Genomic DNA, 20025 nt, shown 5'->3' with positions numbered 1-20025 from the left:
TTACATGCAGAGGAATATGCTGATAACTACCAAAAATTGTCATCCTCTGCTTTTGATGTCAAAATGTGAGCAGGCATGCGTACAACGCTTGTGCACATTGGATAAGCTGGTAAGAACGCCGGTAAAGGGGATTACATGCAATGTAAAATGCATGTTTCCAGAGATGTGCAAAAATCTATGCATGCCCTTCCGCGGGAAGGGGGGGCATTGCCTCCCTCGATTTTCCTGGGTGGGCACCCAGTTCTGGTCAGATCAAAAGATTAAAATGCCCCTCCAAAGATCGCATCTTAGTTACTTGTGCTGGTCATATACAATCTGACAATCACCAATTGTAAAGGATTTTTTTTTTAAAAAGCACAAAGTGTGCACCCGGCATTAGGAATTGTTTTATCTCCATTTTCTATTCATCTTCCCACAAGACCAGATTTTTTTGCCCTGCCGTCCTCATTTGACACGAAGACTTGGAACGCAACAATTCCACCTGCAAAAAAGGCCTGAATCCCAGACGATCCCTGAGTTTGGATACAACTCATTTGTTAATTTGAGAAGATAATGGCCTATTTAGTTTGCTTTGAGGCTGACAAAATATGCCTGGTTCATGACTAGCTCTTTTAAACTCAGGTGATCTTGTTACATGGATTAAACGAATATTTTTTTTCCAGCAAAGTCCAGTTCATACGGAATTATGGTAGGCTAAGAAGTTAAGCTATTTTGAGCAAGTATATTGGTTTCATCAACATAGGGTGCTTACAGTTTTTAAAATGTAGGTTAGCAACCAAAATCTCCTTATGAACTGATAGAGGAACTGTACATTTTTTTTGAATTTCACAAACAGCAGTCATTGTTGCCTTACCGTCTGTTGTAATGCCAACGTCTTCTCAACCATGCAGTTCATGATGAGGTCAGCTACCTTCTCCATGCGGGAAGAATTGTAATAATTTCCCCCTTTCCCAGAACGACAGATTCTGTCTGTAACCAGAGTGTCCAGTCAACACGCTACCTTCCCCATTCTGGACCCCAAGGAGAAACCGTTTTTTGTCAGTGGTGACAAAGCATCAGTTCTGATGGATTTATGTCTTCACCTCTGCTAAATGCTTCCAATTGTTGTCTTTAGAAACGTTCAGCAGAGGTGAAGACAGAAATCAATGTCCATCAGGACCAATTAAGTTTGACGATTTTCCGCAACACGAACACCAGCAACCATTGGCGATACGACAGAGTTGGGTTCCACAGTCACCAAAAATCGCCAACTCTCATCAGTCCTGACAGACATTGATTTTAGTCACCTCTACTGAATGTTTCTAAACTTTGCTAAATATTGTCCATTAGGAATGGTTGGCAGAGATGAAGACAAAAATCACTGTCCATCAGGACCGTTTGGCGATATGACAAAGTTAAACAGTTCCAACGTATTACCTAAACAGAATATGCTTTGAATGAGATTTGGCAATTTGGCGCAACATCAGCGACAGTACGACGGCGTTTTAGTGCCACGTTTTTAAACAAAAATCTGAATTTTGACTTATTCTCAAAATATTACAACTTCAGTCTAATAATACTACAATTTTAGTCTCGTAATTTTTATTTTTATTCTCAAAATATTACTACTTTTAACTCGTAATGCTATGACTTTATTCATGTAATTGTTACTTTATTCTCAAAATATTACAACTTTAATGTCATAATGCTACGATTTTATTCTCATCATTTTCACTTTATTCTTAAAATATTACAACTTTAATCTCATAATGCTACGACTTTATTCTCGAAATTTTTCTTTAATCTCAAAATACTACGACTTTTTTCTTGTAATTTTAACTTTATTCTCGTAATTTTGACTTTCTCAAAATATTACAACTTTAATCTCATAATACTACGACTTTTGTCTCGTAATTGTTATTTATTCTCAAAATATTACTACTTTCAATCTCATTATGCTATGACTTTGTTCTCGTAATTTTGACATTATTCTCGTCATTTTGACTTTATTCTCGTAATTTTTACTATTCTCTTAATTTTGACTATTCTCAAAATATTACAACTTTAATCTCATAATACTGCGACTATTCACGTAATTTTGACTTCACATAATTGTTACTTTATTCTCAAAATATTACAGCTTTAATCTCATAATGCTATGACTTTATTCACCTAATTGTTACTTTATTCTCAAAATATTATGACTTTATTCTCGTAATTTTGACGTCACGTAATTGTTACTTTATTCTCAAAATGTTACGACTTTAACCTCATAATGCTATGACTTTATTCACGTAATTTTAATTTATTCTCAAAATATTACGACTTTAACCTCATAATGCTATGACTTTATTCACGTAATTTTAATTTATTCTCAAAATATTACGACTTTAACCTCATAATGCTATTACTTTATTCTCATAATTAATTTATTCTCAAAATATTACGACTTTAACCTCATAAGGCTATGACTTTTCACGTAATTGTAATTTATTCTCAAAATATTACGACTTTAACCTCATAATGCTATGACTTTATTCACATAATTTTTACTTTTCTCAATTTTGACTTTATTCTCAAAATATTACGACTTAAATCTCATAATGCTACGATTTTATTCTCATCATTTTCAGTTTATTCTTAAAATATTACAACTTTAATCTCATAATGCTACGACTTTATTCTCGTAATTTTTGCTTTCTCAAAATATTACAACTTTATTCTCGAAATCTGTCATACAACAGTGACCTTTGGCAATGCAACAGTTGATTGGAGTTTAATTTTATTTAAAAAGTGCAAAAGTGGCAAAGGTCACTGTCGCTCATGTTGCTTCAAATTTCCAACTGTAATTCAAAACGAATGATTTCCTGTTGCCTTGACGTTGCAAGTGTGAACGCCCTTTCAGAATGTTACTTTGTATTTTTTTGCATCGTTGTTGTTTCTGGAAATAGTCAACCCTCATTGAGAATTAATTACTTCTGTGGCCGCATTCACAAAAATCTTCTAAAGATTTAAGTTCTTACGATAAATTATAAAAGGTTTGTAAGAGTGTTCCTATGTGCCATTCATGAAAAGCATTCAAAAGAACATTAAGTCTTTTCGCAAATACAAATTATTCCTAAGGAAATAGAAGTTATTTTTAAAGTTTTGTGAATATGGCCCAGGTCACTTTGTTGTCCCCTTTAGCAAAATGTTCTGTCAAACACAAAGTTACTCTGCCTTGCAAAGAGTTAATTGTTGATTTGCAAGGCAAATGCATAAATGCAGTTTGTTTTACAATAAGGCCCATATCTGTAATATTTAGATAAACTTGTGTAACTATGCAAATGCAAACTACCTGAAAAAAATTGTGTTACCCACATCTAGAAGGGCGGGTAGAGGCAGCGAAAATTTGAGTCACTACAAGCTGCTATGAGTAACCCCTTCAGACAGATGTCCTCAGTGAGGAACCATCTCTAACGATAACGGGTGACTCACTGTTCTTCTACAGGAAACTCTAATTGAATCAGTGTCGGAACATTCTGGATGGCCTCAGTGTTCTGATTGTCCCCTGCTTATGGCCCCATAATCGAGTTTTGTCATTGACCGGAAGCTCAGAAGCAAGAATGACCCTTAACGATGTGTAGCAGGTGTCAACTGCCTTTTAAACCATTACTGAAATTAAGAGAAAGCAGTATTCTTTGATTGCTTGGAAACAGCCTAATCATTTTACTAACACATTTAATCACATTGGTTTGGTGGAGATACTAAAGTTTGCATTTATTCTAGGAGAGGGAATCAGCGGGGACCTGGAGATTCTGTAATATATCGATATCTGGGTCCCAATGCAATAAGAGAACTTTGTTTATCATTTATCTTCTTTGAACTTGAATTGTAAGATATTTAAAATATAGTCCTAGTTAACATGTTTGCATTTAATTATGCCACAAATGATGGGAAAACCTAATTATAATTTCTGGAAATGTTTCTCATGCATTTCCATGTGTGACTCAATTTGGTTTAAATTGAGCTGTTTACTAGTACACTTTTAAGAGATTTTCAATAAATTGTACAGTTCATAAAGGGATAGTTCACCCCAAAATGAAAATGTAGTCATCATTTAGTTACTCTTGTTCTTGTGTTTGCCATACAGGAGAGTGTTGTGCGCTGGGTGTTTTGGGATGTGTGTTTCATGAAATACACACTCTCAAACTTGCCCAAGCAGGTCTGCTGCTCACTGCTGCATTGAATACACACACTTTTACCCTCACGTAAAAACAATGCCTGTCGTCGCAAGCTTCATGCATTTGTATGTAAACTTCACTCTTCGCACATAACAGCTGTTGGGTTTTGTATGAGGCCCAACAAGTGTAGCAAAATTTCACTGCCCAGCATTAATATCATCACAGAAGTGAACTCCTTATATTAGCATTTAGCACAAAAACAGTAAATGCTAGGAAAAACAAAAATGCACAGTAAAACAGTGAATGTGCAATCCAATCAGTCAAAAATGCATGAAGTGACTGAAGTAGGGACCATATTTTATGCGAATAAAATCTCCAAAATGCACATGGAACTACCACCCCTGGAGTCGCAAGTTTGAATCCAGGGTGTGCTGAGTGACTCCAGCCAGGTCACCTAAGCAACCAAATTGGCCCGGTTGCTAGGGAGGGTAGAGTCACATGGGGTAACCTCCTCGTGGTCGCGATTAGTGGTTCTCGCTCTCAATGGGGCACGTGGTGAGTTGTGCGTGGATCGCGGAGAGTAGCATGAGCCTCCACATGCTGTGAGTCTCCGTGGCGTCATGCACAACGAGTCACATGATAAGATGCGTGGATTGACGGTCTCAGAAGCGGAGGCAACTGAGACTTGTCCTCCGCCACCCGGATTGAGGTGAGTAACCACGCCACCACGAGGACCAACTAAGTAGTGGGAATTGGGAATCGATAAAAAGAAATGCGCATGAACTATGATGGAACCCATTTACAACTGGATGAACAAGTGGACAAATCATCGCAACTGAATTGTTTTTATCCGTACATTGTTTTTGCGATATTCTGATTTTTTGCGTAAATTAAATTCACAACTTGGATGGAAGCATAGCTACTGCTTGTGTCTGATTCGCTGTTTGTTCAGAGGCATGCAGTGTGATCTGGAACAGGTTTTTTTTCTCAGTTTCATTCATCTGAAAACTGTTTGCAAGAATAATGTCATTATGAGAATGCTGCAAATTATCTCTGATCATCTCAGGAGGTGCTGTGACTTTAGTTCCCTTTATTTCCACGCGCTTAGCATGCACTGTGAATGCAACTCTGCAGTTTCAGTAATATACTGTATATCTTTGTATTAAAGAAACAAAGACAAAAGTGAATAAATCAAAGTAATACAAGACACGTTCACCTTGAACCTAAAATTGAGTATTATTTTCTTTTCTTTAGGCAGCATTAACTGTACCAAAACGCAATACAAACACATTCGATAAAAACACATTTGGCAGCATTATTTTGGGAAACAAGGAAATTTATTAGGCTCATTTATTTTGATTGTCGTTGTCTTTACATTTATAATTGTCTTTAGTACTTAATTTTTAGACTATTAGTAATTTTCCGTCTGGTGTCGTTGACGGATACTTGTGTGATGGGAAATGGGGCCACTGGATATGGTAAAATTTGGATTTGGGTAGGTGGTTTAATAAGATTTTTTGATCACTTTGTTATTTTAATGTTTTTTTTTTTGTTTGTTTGTTTTTTGTTTAAAGTGCAATTTGAATTTAGAAGTGTCTTATTGTTTGTTTTTTGTGTTTCAGTATATGAATAACATTTTTAAAGCAACATAATTCACCAACCCTCGGCAGGTGGGTTGACGATGTAATCGTATTTTTTAATATTTTAAGGCATTTATCGTTAAAATATTTGACATATCGCTCAGCCCTAGACTGAAGGACAAATTACTTTGCTTTTCCGTGTGATGCATGAACTATTTTTGCATGTCGTTGGCGCATGCACCTGGCAATGACTGAGGTAAAAGACAATCACAAAGCATTCGCACTGCACATGCGTCAAACTCGTCCGCATGGGCTCGCGGTCAAAAGAGGCCACTTCAAAAGGCTGAGCGCACAACAGTGTGCGAGACGGAGTGACACGGGGAAAAATGAAGTATAACCTAGCCTTAAAGGAATACTCCAGGTTCAATACAAGTTAAGATAATGTTGATTACCTGAAAACATTATTTTGACTTGTCCCTCCTTTTCTTAAAAAACAAAACAAAAATCTAGGTTACAGTGAGGCATTTACAATGGAAGTGAATGGGGCCAATTTTTGGAGGGTTTAAAGTAGAGGTAGACCGATATATCGGTTTTACAGATTAATCGGTGCCGGTAGTTGCTTTTCTGAACCATCGGTTATCTGCAAAAATCTTTGTCGATAGTTGTCGATAGTTTTTTCATAATTTCGTCATTTTAGAATAAGAGGTCTCCACTGTGTTTCGGGCTTCGGGCTTAAAAGTCTTGCGTTATGCACCATATCTTAATTTTTTTCTTATTATTAGGATTTTGCTTGAACAAAAAACTGCTGAGATTTTTTTGATTTTGGACTCTTTGTCTTTGCCTGCCATAGTAAAGTAAGAATAATATTTTTTGACATTCTATATATCGATTTTAAAAACTATCAGCCGAATAATCGGTTATCAGCCTTTCCTTAGTTATCGGTATCGGCAAAATCCACTATCAGTCGACCTGTAGTTTAAAGGCAGCAACATGAGCTCATAATTTAAAAAAAGCACTTGGTTAATTCTTTTGTTGAAACTCATGTATTTTTTTAGCTGTAAAGTTGTTTAAATCGTCATTTTTACAGTTGTTTTAGGGTTTGTTTATATTACATCGTGGCAACAAAGTTGTAAAATTGGCTTTAACTTTACACAGAAAAGGTTAGTAAGCAGTTTATAACACTAAAATCATGTTAACACGCATTGTTTATGTCTTGTGGCTGTACTTTTATAATAGTGAGTATTTTAACATTTACAGATTGGCCCCCATTCACTTCCATTGTAAGTGCCTCACTGTAACCTCGATTTTTGCTTTTCTTAAAGGAGGGTCAGAATAATTTGTGGTAATCAGCATTATGCCACAGTTGCTGTCGATTGAGCTTAACTTGTGTTGAACCCAGAATATTCCTTTAAGTCTAAATAGGCCCATATAACTAAATGTTAGCTGATAGTATTCTTAGATGTTATGAGAATATGTCATGGATTTTATGCCATTTTAGAGCAAATACATAAATATCGAGGTATAGCAAATATTGTCAAAAGGCTTAAAAATATCAAGATATAGTAGTTTTTTTCTATATTGTTAACTTTTCTTCAATAAAAAAAAAAAAGATGTTTGGCAAAATGTTATTGACTGACTGCCTCAGTCACCATTCACTTTCATCGTATGGAAAAATGTGCAATGAAATGCAGTGAATGGTGACTGAGGTCAACATTCTACCTAACATCATCTTTTGTGTTCCACGGAAGAATGAAGGTGATGTCAGAGGGTGACGCTGTGTTGCCATGCATTCACTCTGCGGTCACCAGTCACTATTTACTAAAAATTCATGCAGATTCCCCTATTAAAACATTTGCATATTGGCGCAGTTGCATTCCGTTTGACTATATTTGGCTGCACTTGCATGTCTACAGCTTCAAAAGATTTACTGTAAATGCTACTGATCATTTTCTTGGAGGCGTGCAGCTACGAGAGTGGAGGAAGTCGGCGGGGGAGAAATGTAAACACCCGTAAATTGGGGAGGAACAGAGACTCGAGGCGCTAAAGTCACATGATTTATAATCCAAATAAAAACCTGAAGTTATTAAAGGGGTAGTTCACTCAGAACTATAGAAAAATGTGGGTGAACCATCCCTTTAAATTAGCTTGTCTAGAAGTTGTAGACAATTATTTATGCAACTTTCCCTGGAAAACACACTGGCCGTGTGACCTGTCATTCAAAGTTTAGAAGTTCGAGAGCTTAGCAAACAAAAACAAGCTTCAAAGGAGTCGTCCTGCGTGCTGATACCATCAGATTACGCAAGGCAGGTGAACAGGATGTGTAAAGGTGACTCTGTATCAGAGGGTCATAAATTCCAAGGATTTCACAAGCAAACACGGTTAGACCCAAATAGCTCATTACATGGTTGAGATTTGCTGAAACCAACATTTTTGAAATGTTTTTGTAATGTAATTTTATATCGCTGCCGAATTCTTCGCAAAATCAAATATTGTGAATATTGGATTTATATTGAGCAGCTGGAGGCATCACTGCCGGTTAAAGCTAAAGGATGTCATTTCTGTGCGATGGAATTGAGAAAAAAAAAAAAAATCAAACATCTTTCCAGAACACTCCTCCTCAATCTTCTATTGGTCGAGAAAAGAAAAAAAAACGATAACCCTGTCCCAAATTCACACCATTGGTTTAGCCCATGTTGCCGTGTTGGGCTGGATGCTCAAACAGTGACGTTTTGATAGCGCAACACTGTTTACAATTTCCATGGAAATCAACCTACGAATGGCTTGAATATGTTGAATATGTGTATTAAACTAGGATCGAAGAAAGTACAAATCACACTATAGAGCGCAACGTTTTCAGCTGTCTCGGTTCTGGAAATGTAAGCGCAGCGTAGTTCTAGCGGGAAGACTAGCAGCTGTACATCATCGCACCATTAGCTAGGTAACTCCTAGCCAATCACATGTAAGCCATTGCTTTAGAAGTCTGCTCGCAATCTATCACATTGCTGTTTCAGTGTGCTAACACAGCAACCTCCACCACCAGTTGAGTCCCGTCCTGCACGGGGGTAGGCTCCTCGCCCCTGCCTCCTATCTCCAGCAGGATATGGCGGTTCTGAGTACAAATTCTTCAGACCACCAGAAGGGGCTTATGCCAAAGAGAGACATTACATTTCTGTTTTATATTCATCAAATAAATGTCATCTTAAATTTCACTCAAGTCTGCGAGTCTTCCTGATAGAAGTATTTTTCCCATTCATTTCTTCTATAGACTTTTCATAAAATCCACACCATTAAAGAGTTGTGAGCCATGAACCAAACCAACCAGCTCCGAGGTGAATCACAACATTACAAACTTTGTTTTAAGGCAAAAAAAGTATTTGAAAATCCGACAAAAAGACAAAGGTAAACGACTGTGAACTTACCATCTTTCATGAGGGCAAGGACTACTATCCCATGAAGCATTGCGAATGACGTAATCGAATATAAATCTATGGAAATATATCAAACTATTGGAATGTAGGTTGTTGATAATAAGTATAGAAGCAATATAGTTTACTTTCATTGCAAAATATTCCGATATACTCAAGTAGTTTGAGAGTGTAGTGAGACCGACTCGTTTGCGTCATTCACAGTGCATCATGGGAGTGGGCGGTCAATTCTGGGCTTATTTTGCGGGCTTCGTTGGCCACCGTTCTCTGATTGGTGATGCTTTCTCTGCTGGACCACGGGTAATATAGCTGTTCAACTGGAATTCCGCTATTAAAGACTATTTTTAAACAATGAAGCTGAAATAACGCAGGTGGATGGCTTCAACGGAGGCATTTACCATCGATGAACAACCTCGAAGCTCACGATACGTCTGTCTTTAAAGGTTTATAAGTTAGCGTTGAAAGTCAATTCGTCTATGGAAGAAATTAATGGGATTATTACTTCCAGAACCAGACTGTTGCGCTCTATTGTTTGCATACTTTTTAGGAAGCTTATTGGCCAAATAAATAGCGCACAGAGGTAACTGTTATATTTGCTATGTTGTCTAATTTTATGTTATACATTTATTGTGAATATTCAATATACATCGACTAGCTCTAGACATTACTGCCAGCTGCTTAAAAAGTTGGCAGCAACAATAAATAAAATTAAAATTGGACGTCCTCTCCATTAAGCAAAACAATGCTTATTAATGAAAACAGGAGGGACTACAAAGGCCGCAGAGAGAACATGCGTGTGTTTACGAAAGGGATCATCCTTGGGGATGCGTAGGCCGCCTTGGAAGGATGGGGGGTTGGTGTTATGGTGTCCGCAACCGTTTGTGTATGTGTGGAATGCTGAGAGACAGGAGGCTGCACCCGTCTGCTTGCTACTGCCTGCCCATGTGTATTTTTCCAGCGTCTACCGCGTGTCTGCCGGCATGCTAGGAGTTAATGCTGGGCGGATCTCTTGCTCTGTTGGAAGAAGCCATTGAATGGCTGCCTTCCACGGACAGCAAAAACATTGGTTAAGGGTGAGGGCGGATCTGAGGCTGGTGTGAATCTCCGGACTGGATCGGGAGTCGGTTGTAGCATGTATTGCTGCGTAGGCTTTGATCTAGCGAGGAGGGGGAATGTTGTTAGAGGCTGGGCCTTGCAAAGCAGACAAATAGTTGCTCAGGTATATTTTAGACTAAGTTTGTCACAATACAAAATTTTAGTAGTCGATAACAATAGCAGTGAAATTTTGCAGATTTACCAATTTTGATACTACAGCAAAAACTGATATATATTGAAGACACATCTTTATTTAAAAATGTCAGTTTTCATATGTTAATACATTAACACAGTGGCATGTAGCTTTCAAGTATTTCTCAATTAAGTTAACATTGCTTCACATTTTTCCAGTAAACAGTCAGTAGGGCCTTATGAAATCAGTCCCAGTTTTAATTTTTCTGGATTCCATGTCATATGTTTTAGTTAAAATGTTTATCATCAAATGAATTCATAAAACTTTAATCAAATGAAAGTATAATCATTAATTTTCAACAAAAACATTGCAGATATATTTGGTAAAATAAAGTGATGCCCAACAGTATATATGAAAATATTGCTGAAAAAACAAATCTTGATTTCCTGTGGCACAAGGCTTCTGTGGCTGATTTAAAGAATTCAGTACACTCTTGCTTGTGGCATTGCTTAAATAAAATAATAATAATCCCAAGCGTGACTGCTGTGTGCATTCTCCATTTTACGTTTTTAATTAGTTCTAGTAGCACCTAATAAACATGCACAAATAAAAAACATTTCTAGTGCAAGTTTTACTAAAAATTGATGTCCACATATGTTACATTTTAAATAATACCAGGAGTGTTGGTTATTCATGTTTTTGAGACGTTACAGACATTACATCAGAAATTAGCATAATTAATTCTGATTTAAAGTAATGTCCAGCATCATCCAATCACTGCCAACCATGTTAAAATAAAATGATAAATTCTGAATCTATCTACTGATTATCATTGTCCCATGTCCGCCACACATGTTGAGTGGTCCAAACATCATCTGCAGCCTGAAACTGAACTTTTGATCGGATTTTAGGAGTGAATGCACTTATCTGCTTAGAGAGCTGTAGGATGCTCCCTTGCTCCCTATTTAGTGAATGACTTAACCTCCAGTGTGCTGTCTGTCTGCACTGGTCTCAGAACAGTTTGAAATGCACCTTATTTTCATCCTAACTCCATATAAAGCCTCTGAAAGCAAAAATATTCAGCTTTTGGATGAACCCATTGATTCTCAATGTGATAATAGACAGTAAATAAAAGAGATCTAAGGAAAAAAATGCGCTAAAGTACACATTAGTATTTATTGTGTTTATCAGCGTTGCGTTTCACTATAAATCGCTCCAATTTTTAAAATGGCATTTCAAATGAAGCTAGAGACTCTAATCTTTTGACTTAAACAGGATTCAGTGCAAAAACTTAATTGAGTTTCTTATCAGATGTGGTTTTGTTGGCATTTCTCCCAAAGACAAACTCCGCTGTGGTCAGCGCCATGTTGTTTGGTCATATGAAAGTTTACTCCTTTACTGACAGCACAGAGTCTTCTGTTTAAATTAAATTATGTGTTGCGTATAGCGAAGCCAAAATACAACGTGTAAGCAGGGTCACACAAGGTTAATGTTAAATTTGTATTATTAGTAGTAGTATTACTTCTACATTTAATATTACATTTTTCTGTACAGAAGTAATATTTCTGATTGTCAAATTGTCATTAATTTAATTCGAAATTGTTAAAATTCCATGAAATTCTGCGTTTTATGACTCAATTCTGCTATTCCGTTTGTTTTTAATTTTAAAATTAAGGTAATGACTGTCTTTGTAACTTTCTTTTTCTTTCTCTCTTTTTTTTTTTTTTTCCAGTTTGCCCTCCCGAATGCAAGCATGGTGCCTGCACCCCCCATAAGGAGTGCTGTCACGACCAGTGTCTGGGCGGCTGCTCCGTGCCAGAGAACGCAACCAAATGTGTTGCTTGTCGCAACTTCCTGTTTGGCGATACCTGCGTGGATCGGTGCCCGCTGGGCTACTACACCTTCAAGGGATGGCGCTGCGTGTCCTTTAAATTCTGCCAGGACCTACACAACCAGTGCAAGGGCAAGAGCAGCGATTGCCATGAGTATGTCATTCACAACGGGGCCTGTGTCCCAGAATGCCCTTCTGGATACACCACCATGAACTCCACCACGTATGTAACATTTATTTGTACCAATTTTGAAATAAATATAAATGCAAACATTTGGTGATACTGGGCCCTTGCAGACCTTTTTAATGTTGACTTTCACCATAAACATGCACGTTATCTGAAAAAGCAACATCTCATAACGTGAGTTTATCACCCAAATCAAATTTTGTTCCTAGTAAAAATTTACAGAGGAGGAACAGAATCTGTCCCCTGGAATACATCAAGGGATGTTAACAGCAAGAATTACTTGATGCATCTGCTTGTTCGTGAGGGTTGGCGTGCACAAAGTGACGTCATAGCGGCTGTCACCTAGCCTTTCGTGAGGCTCCGTTTTGCGCAGTTATGCACATGCCAATTTTTTTAACTTTTCGTACAGTGGGTGCTTTGGTCCCTTTGGACAAAATCAAGGAAAGTGGCAGGGCAGATGTGCCTGTAATTTTGAGCCAGAGAAAAACTATTACTAATAGTATTAAAAGGACAATGTTTTCAGTGTGAAATTACCTGTTGCAGCTCCTCAGTTTTTCTTGTTTAGAAAGACAAGTAAGCCTTTTTTTTCCACTACTTTTGCACACTGAATAAAAAGGTCTAAAATAACCAGTTTGGTTTCAGTAATATATTATTGAGCACCTCTTTATACTGTGTAAAATAAAAGCATTTTTATTAATGTGTTTAACCCTTAAAGCTCGGATGGGCCTGCCAGCGGGCCTGCAAGATTATTTTTTTTTAATCAAAATATGAATAACTACAGTCTTGACCAACACAAAATAGGTATCGTTTTAAAGCTTATAAGCTCTACTTTTCAATGCATGTAGGCATTATGACCAAAACTGAACAAGTGCTTTGAAATTTGCAGACAAATCAGAAGTTTCTGTTTTGATGATTTATAAAAAAATAAAAAAAAGTGCACTGTACGTATTATTGTAATTGGTAAAAACATCAAACTGATCAATTGTCATGTGTCAAATGTCATTGGAAAGCTCTCAAAGAGTAGAATACAACCAGCTTATTTGTTTTACTAAAGGACAAAAATATAGCGAGTAATAGTTAAGTATATGTCTTTGACATACATGTTACATGTAAACAGTTGTTGCTAATAAGCAGCGTTTTCGCTTATAACTTCACAGAAAATAAACAGAACATAAAATGTCACATACCATTACTCAGATGAGGGGATTCCCATTAAAACAAACTCACACAATGTAATCGGATGCATAGATCATTAGATAACCCACACAAAGCACAATGTGCGCACAGTTCATAATGTGCTATCTTGCTAAAAACATGTTAGCTTTCCTGGATCAGATGAATTAATCGGAAATGATGTAGTATGTTGTCCAGCGTCATGTAACGCTAAACCAATCGTATTAGGATTCAGATTGCTGCAACCAGAGGTGGAAGTCATCCAAATATGGGCAGAGAGGATCTTGGATGGCGCCAAGTACATGACACAGACTCAATGATGGCTCAAATGACACAGAATGGAACTGAATGAGATCTTGTTACTCATGCCTGCATGCTTTTGAGAGAGAGCATACCTTTAATCATTGTTGAGTATATCCTTAGTGATGAGCATTTGCATGTGTAAAGAGTTCTTATGTACAATTATTATGTTTTATTTGTTTCGAGAGGCTTTTTGACACTTGGAGACGTTTTTGGACAGTAGGATAAACTATTTGTGTAATGTTATAACTTTTGATTGCTTTGTCGTATCAACGCAAAATTTTACTCAGTTACAGTTGAGACAATTGGTAGCAAAAAAAAAAACTTTTTCGGATTATTTTGGAGCTACCTTATTTACACCCTGAGATGTATAATGTCAAATAAGAAAAATAAGAAAAAATACATTTTTGGCTCAAGTTTTTCCAGCAGTTTCTTGGGCTGAGTCTCATAAATGATCATGATCTATATCATTAAACTTTTTAAAAATTCTTCTTTAAAATGATACAAAACAATTGACCCTCTTTTTTTTTTTTTTTTTTTTTTTTTTGATCAAGTTATAAGCCTTTAATTTTGGGTATGCCACTGAAACAGAAACTCTTTTAAAACACCCTCGGAGCTTGAAGGGTTAAATATTATTGGAGTTCAGACAACTATTTTAAATGTAAAAGTCATCCTCTTGACAAGGCATTAGATATAAAAGCTAGTATATCAACTGTAAACTTAAGTGCTTGAGTTTAGCCATAGACAGATATACAGAGTACTGGTTCTTAAAGGTGCACTCAGTTACTTTGTGTCATCTTGGACTTACACTGACACCTAGTGGCTTGGATGCAGCATGATTTAAAATCAGTAGTTTTCAGTTTCAGATGACATTGTAGAAATGGAGTATTCACAGTCAGCCATGATTATTTTAATCAATGAGTGAAAGTGTCAAATAACAGGATGGTTACTGAGATTAAACGAGTAGTATTCGGCTGGTCATGTGATTCTAAAATGGCAGCCCCCATGTGCGGACCCTCTCCATATAGAAGAAAACAGCTTTTATAAGGTTACTGATATGACTGGAGTCTTCATGATTTCATACATTTATTGCACAATTACAATTCATGTCTTTAGGAGTTAAACTTTTTTACTGCGGAAAAAATTACTGAATGCACTTAAGTGCTATTAACTATTATTATTATACCTGGCTAGAGAAATGTGAAGTTCAGCAAAACGTTTCTGCACTGCTGTTTCTTGCTGGATTAGCTGATAGTTTCAATGCACTGCCATCTGTCATCTGGAGATGTGTGCAACCATGGTATGCGTCAAGTATAAATGCTTCGGGCTGTCGTGGGCTGTGCGCACAGGACGCTTTGCGATGCCAGGTGAAAGTATAAACAAGGCTTTAGACATCCGTTTACAGTAGGGTTGGGCGGTATGACGGTGCATACCGTTTGACAGTAGATCATGAAATATTTGCGTGTCTGGTAGTATGCTGGACTGCTTTACGTTATTTACATGTGAGAGTTGCAAAGAAACATGGAGTCGGGTCCTGGGTAGCTCAGCAAGTAAAGACGCTGAGTGACTCCAGTCAGGCTTCCTAAGCAACCAATTGGCCCGGTTGCTAGGGTGGATAGAGTCACGTTGAGTTAACCTCCTTGTGGTCGCTATAATGTGGTTCTCGCTCTCGGTGGGGCACGTGGTGAGTTGTGCATGGATGCCGCGGAGAATAGCATGAAGCCTCCACACGCACTACGTCTCCGCGGTAACGCGCTCAACAAGCCACATGATAAGATGCGTGGATTGACGGTCTCAGACACAGAGGCAACTGAGATTCGTCCTCCACCACCCGGATTGAGGCGAGTCGCTACGCCACCACGAGGACTTAGAGTGCATTGGGAATTGGGCATTACAAATTGGGGAGAAAAGGGGAAAAATCCACAAAAAAAAAAATGAAACGTGGAATCATTCAAAAATTCTGAGTATAACATTTCTCAAACAAGTTAAGGCGAGGAAGAACAGCAAGCAATTTTAATTGTTTGTGGTTGTCGAGCAACATTACAACTTGCCACATTAATATAGAATTCAATAGATTTGTGCATAAATCACCTATTTCGTAACCACTTCGAGTCAGAACTTGTAGGTTTGTAATATTAGTTTTACTATTGTTGAATAACGTAAAGCTGTTTTTGCTCTGATGTTGAAATGATTTGTTATTAATAATCATATCTTTTGGTATTTGGTTGGTGTCCATTCAGTTACCTGTTATTTGTAAAGTAAAAAATAGGCATCACTGCATAATTATTAAAATAAACATTATTTTCCTTGAATTTCCAGCAAAAATAACTATAGGGAAATGTATACCATGATAACAAATGACTAATTCCGTGATAATGTATACAATTTTGGTCATTCTGCTCACCTCTAATCTAAAGTTTATATATGTCACGGTGTTCAGCAGGCATGAATAGCCATTTCTGGTTAAAGCTGTTATTTGTTTTGGTTATCTTGGAAAATTAATGAACCAGTTGTCACTCATAACAGGACCAACAAGGTATAAATGCCTAGGAGAATTCATAATATTGTTTTGTCTTTTTGTCAGTCATGACAAATTGAAAATAAGCAGATAAAAAATGGTCCATTGCAATTTGCCTAAATTTGTCAGGCTAAGCAGAACTATAATGAGCCTTTCAGGACGTGTGATGCGAATTGCACACCAAACCAAAACAACGTTGCGTGTCAGAAGGCAACACCCATGGCCCTGTTTGAACTAGAGTCTGGCCCGGAAATATTCGGAAGCTCTCACACACGCTGGCTTCCATGTCCAACTTGATGTGTAGGTATTATTAACGCACGAATAAACACAGAATTAACGCTGCAAACTGGCGTCCATGCTAGTAAACCGCAGCCTCGCAGGGACAATGGCAGCCTTTGTTAGCATGCAGCAGGGTCTCGGGGTGCTTTAAAAAGGTGTCTTTTTTGCAGTGACCTTTTGTCTGTACATTTGAGGCACTGTGGTTTAGGAAGCTTGGAAGCATATCTCTTTTCCAGGAATTTTGTTTTGAGTGACGTAATTCACTTGTTTTTCTCGTCCGGCCACATTTCGCCTTTGTGAGAGGCAGTCATGCGGTAATAAGTCGCGTTTCATAACAGTGTGCCCCGATTCTTTGCTTTGGCTTATCCCTAGTGCACCCTCCATATTCCCCCCCTGTTATTTTCCCAAATGAAAATATGGCATAGCGGGAATAATTTCAGTGGTATGGTAGAAGGACGAACAGAGGGTTAAAATGAAAAAATTGTAGGCCACGCCGGGTGTGTTCAGTTGAATGTGGATCGCCTTAGGCATCGTTTGCTTAGGTTTTAACTTTTAAACAAATTTGTGTAACCTTGGAATTCAAAAACTGGAAGTGGGATTAAAGAGCGGGATTATGTTCTTTGGTGGTTGGGAAAGAGGGGAAAAAAAATCAGAGACACACTCGTTTGTGAATGAACTATTGCCCCTCTTTTGAGCATTTCCGTGACCTTGTTTTTTTTTTTTTTTTTAATTAAACAAAATTCCTAAAATGGGAATGCTATTATGATAGTACAGTTTTCTTAAATCTTAGAAAGATGGTGATGATTCTTTGTGATCTTCACATTCAATTTTCACCTGCTTCTGTCCCCAAGAGTCATTGTTTTACCCTTGGTGGATTAGAAAAGGAAGTATGCGATGAAGGAACAGAATATTGTGGCGATAGATGGAAGTCCCAACAAGGGATTTTCAGAGGCTAAAAATTAATTTGGAAAAATAGTTAATTCACATGCCACCCTTCTAATATTGCAGCAAGATTTAAGTAAGATTATGAAATGTTATTATCTGGCGCTCTAATTCTCCCAACAAAAAAAAAAAAAATGTGTATTTATTCAATAATTTTCAAGTTAAGCAACCAAATTAAGCAGATTCTTTATTATGATTTATTATATTCCATTATTATGTTTTTTTCTTCAAGACTTGTCACTATATCTTTAACCCTTTAAGCTCTGAGGGTATTTTTAAAGGTTTCCTGTTTCAGTGGCATACCCAAAATTAAAGGCTTATAACTCAACCCAAGTTTTTGGTATAATTTTAAAGAAAAATGTTCACATTTTTTAATGATAAAGATTATAATAAATTCTGAGTCTTGAATGGCTGAAAAATTACAACAACAAAAAAGTGACACTAAAATTCGCTTTTAAAAAAATATTTCTCTGATTTAAATTATATATCTCAGTGTGTAAATAAGGTAGCTCCAAAAAACAGATTTTTGTTCCCAATCATGTCACCTGTAACAGTAAAATTTTGTGTTGATTCGACAAAGAAATCAAAAGTTATAGCATTACAAATATAATTTATCATAGTGTCCAAAAATATCTTCAAGTGTCCAAAACCCTCTCCAAACAAATAAAACATAATAATTGTACATAAGAACTAATAACACAACAAAGACTAAAGGTATGCTCTCTCTCAAAAGCATGCAGGCATGAGTAACGAGATCTCATTCAGTTCCATTCTGTGTCATTTGAGCCATCATTGAGTCATGTACTTGGCGCAATCTCCTGGTGGCCATATGTAATTACAGTGGATGATCCTCTCTCCCCATATTTGGATGACTTCCACCTCTGGTTGCAGCGATCTGAATGCAATTTCTGTTTGAAAACGTCTGAATTGACAGTCAATACCCCTGGCTCCCTTGTTACATTTTAACAAGATTTGAGTGAGATTATGTAATTTAGTTTTGTAATGTTATTATCTGGTGCTCTAATTCTCAAAAAATAAAAACAAGGTTTTGATAAATAGTTATCAAATTAAGCAACCGAATTAAGCAAACCCTTTGCGTGACAGGGATTTATTATATTGATATTCCATTATTATGTATTTTCAAAAAACAATTGTTATATATGTGATATGTCAATCTGTAATAAAGTAATAAATAATGACACTATTTATGTTTTGCCAGTGTACCATTCAATACTGAACATAACGGAAAGTGCGTAAACAGCATACTGTTGCGATTTGATTACCTTATCACGAATGGAATTTCTGTTCGCTAATGTCGATTTGGCGACAGGTGAAAATGTGCACTTTTGACAAATGTAATTAAATGTTTTTGGGGGTTTTGGATACCGAAAAGGGAAGTTGAAAATGCTATTAAAACATTCCTTATGTAATATGTTCAATTAAACCTATTTAGTGTATGTATGTAAAACCAGAGACAATTTAGCCTGAGACGGAGCACTTGAACGAATGGGAGAAATTGAAACGATGTAGAAAAGGAAGTCCCGCCTTACAGGTAAAAGAGCCAGTCACCTTTTAGATACAGAAATCGCCTGTTAGTCAACTCGAGAACCTGCACGCACATGCGCATTAGCTAGACCAGCCTGAAAAATAGCCGTTGTAGCATGATCTGAGTTAAAGAAGCACAATTTATTATACTGTTGTTGACAGATTTTACTGCTGATTTGAAATGTAATCAATCTTGTCCCACCATTTTGGAAAATTCTGTCTTTCCCCATTCAAGTAGGTAGGAGCTGTACTTGTATGCACTTATATGTGTAGAAAATAGCTGCCTAGGAGCTTTCCAAAGCTGGCTGCCAAGTGGACTGACTCGCCTTGAAAGAAGCTTTTTTGACATCCTTTGGGGGGGTTAAAGCCCTAATTCACGCTATATGGTTACCTCATCAGGCGAACACAATTTCTGTTCACAAAGGTGTATTAGGCAGCTGGTGAATATCCATAATTGGTTACTTTAATCGAACTATTTTTGGTTACAAAAATGTTTTAAAATGCTATTGAAATATTCCTCATGTAATATGTAACATTTTGTAAAAAATAGGTGGTGCATGCTCTTTAGCGCAAAATATGCAAAAGTTGCGTCAGAAGGCTCTTCTCTTTAGTTTGCTCCTGTTTTCAAAACATGGCATGGAAAAATAGAGTTGGGTGTTTGCCGTAATGCCGAGGTTGTATACTTCAAGGCGTTTGCGAGGCACTCCGGCGGCCTATAAGTCTCCTGTAAAATTCCATTTCTGGAAAGCTGCCTGAGAGTTCCTACTCAATGACTGCAGCCATTGCATTCTTCTGAGTCTGGACCAACACAGCTATCCTTGGCATTTTGTTTTGTCTCATTGGAATTGTGTTTGTCCTCGATGACCCCTACAGAA

The 20025-nt window shown here is 37.1% G+C and overlaps 1 protein-coding gene across 3 annotated transcripts in view; it reads left to right on the top strand.

Moving 5' to 3' along the window:
* Positions 1–20025, top strand: part of LOC127438114 (insulin receptor-like) — a 96840-nt gene that overhangs the window by 61288 nt on the left and 15527 nt on the right. For all 3 annotated transcript variants that reach the window (XM_051693390.1, XM_051693392.1, XM_051693391.1), the window contains exon 3: positions 12108–12429. In XM_051693390.1, the coding sequence (XP_051549350.1) occupies positions 12108–12429 (322 nt within the window). The remainder of the gene's footprint in view (positions 1–12107; positions 12430–20025) is intronic.

The sequence above is a fragment of the Myxocyprinus asiaticus genome, chromosome 49 (assembly GCF_019703515.2).
Source record: "Myxocyprinus asiaticus isolate MX2 ecotype Aquarium Trade chromosome 49, UBuf_Myxa_2, whole genome shotgun sequence".
Taxonomy (NCBI): Eukaryota; Metazoa; Chordata; class Actinopteri; order Cypriniformes; family Catostomidae; genus Myxocyprinus; species Myxocyprinus asiaticus.
The sequence above is the reverse complement of the archived record's forward strand: the minus strand, read 5'-3'. Positions and strand labels throughout refer to the sequence as shown.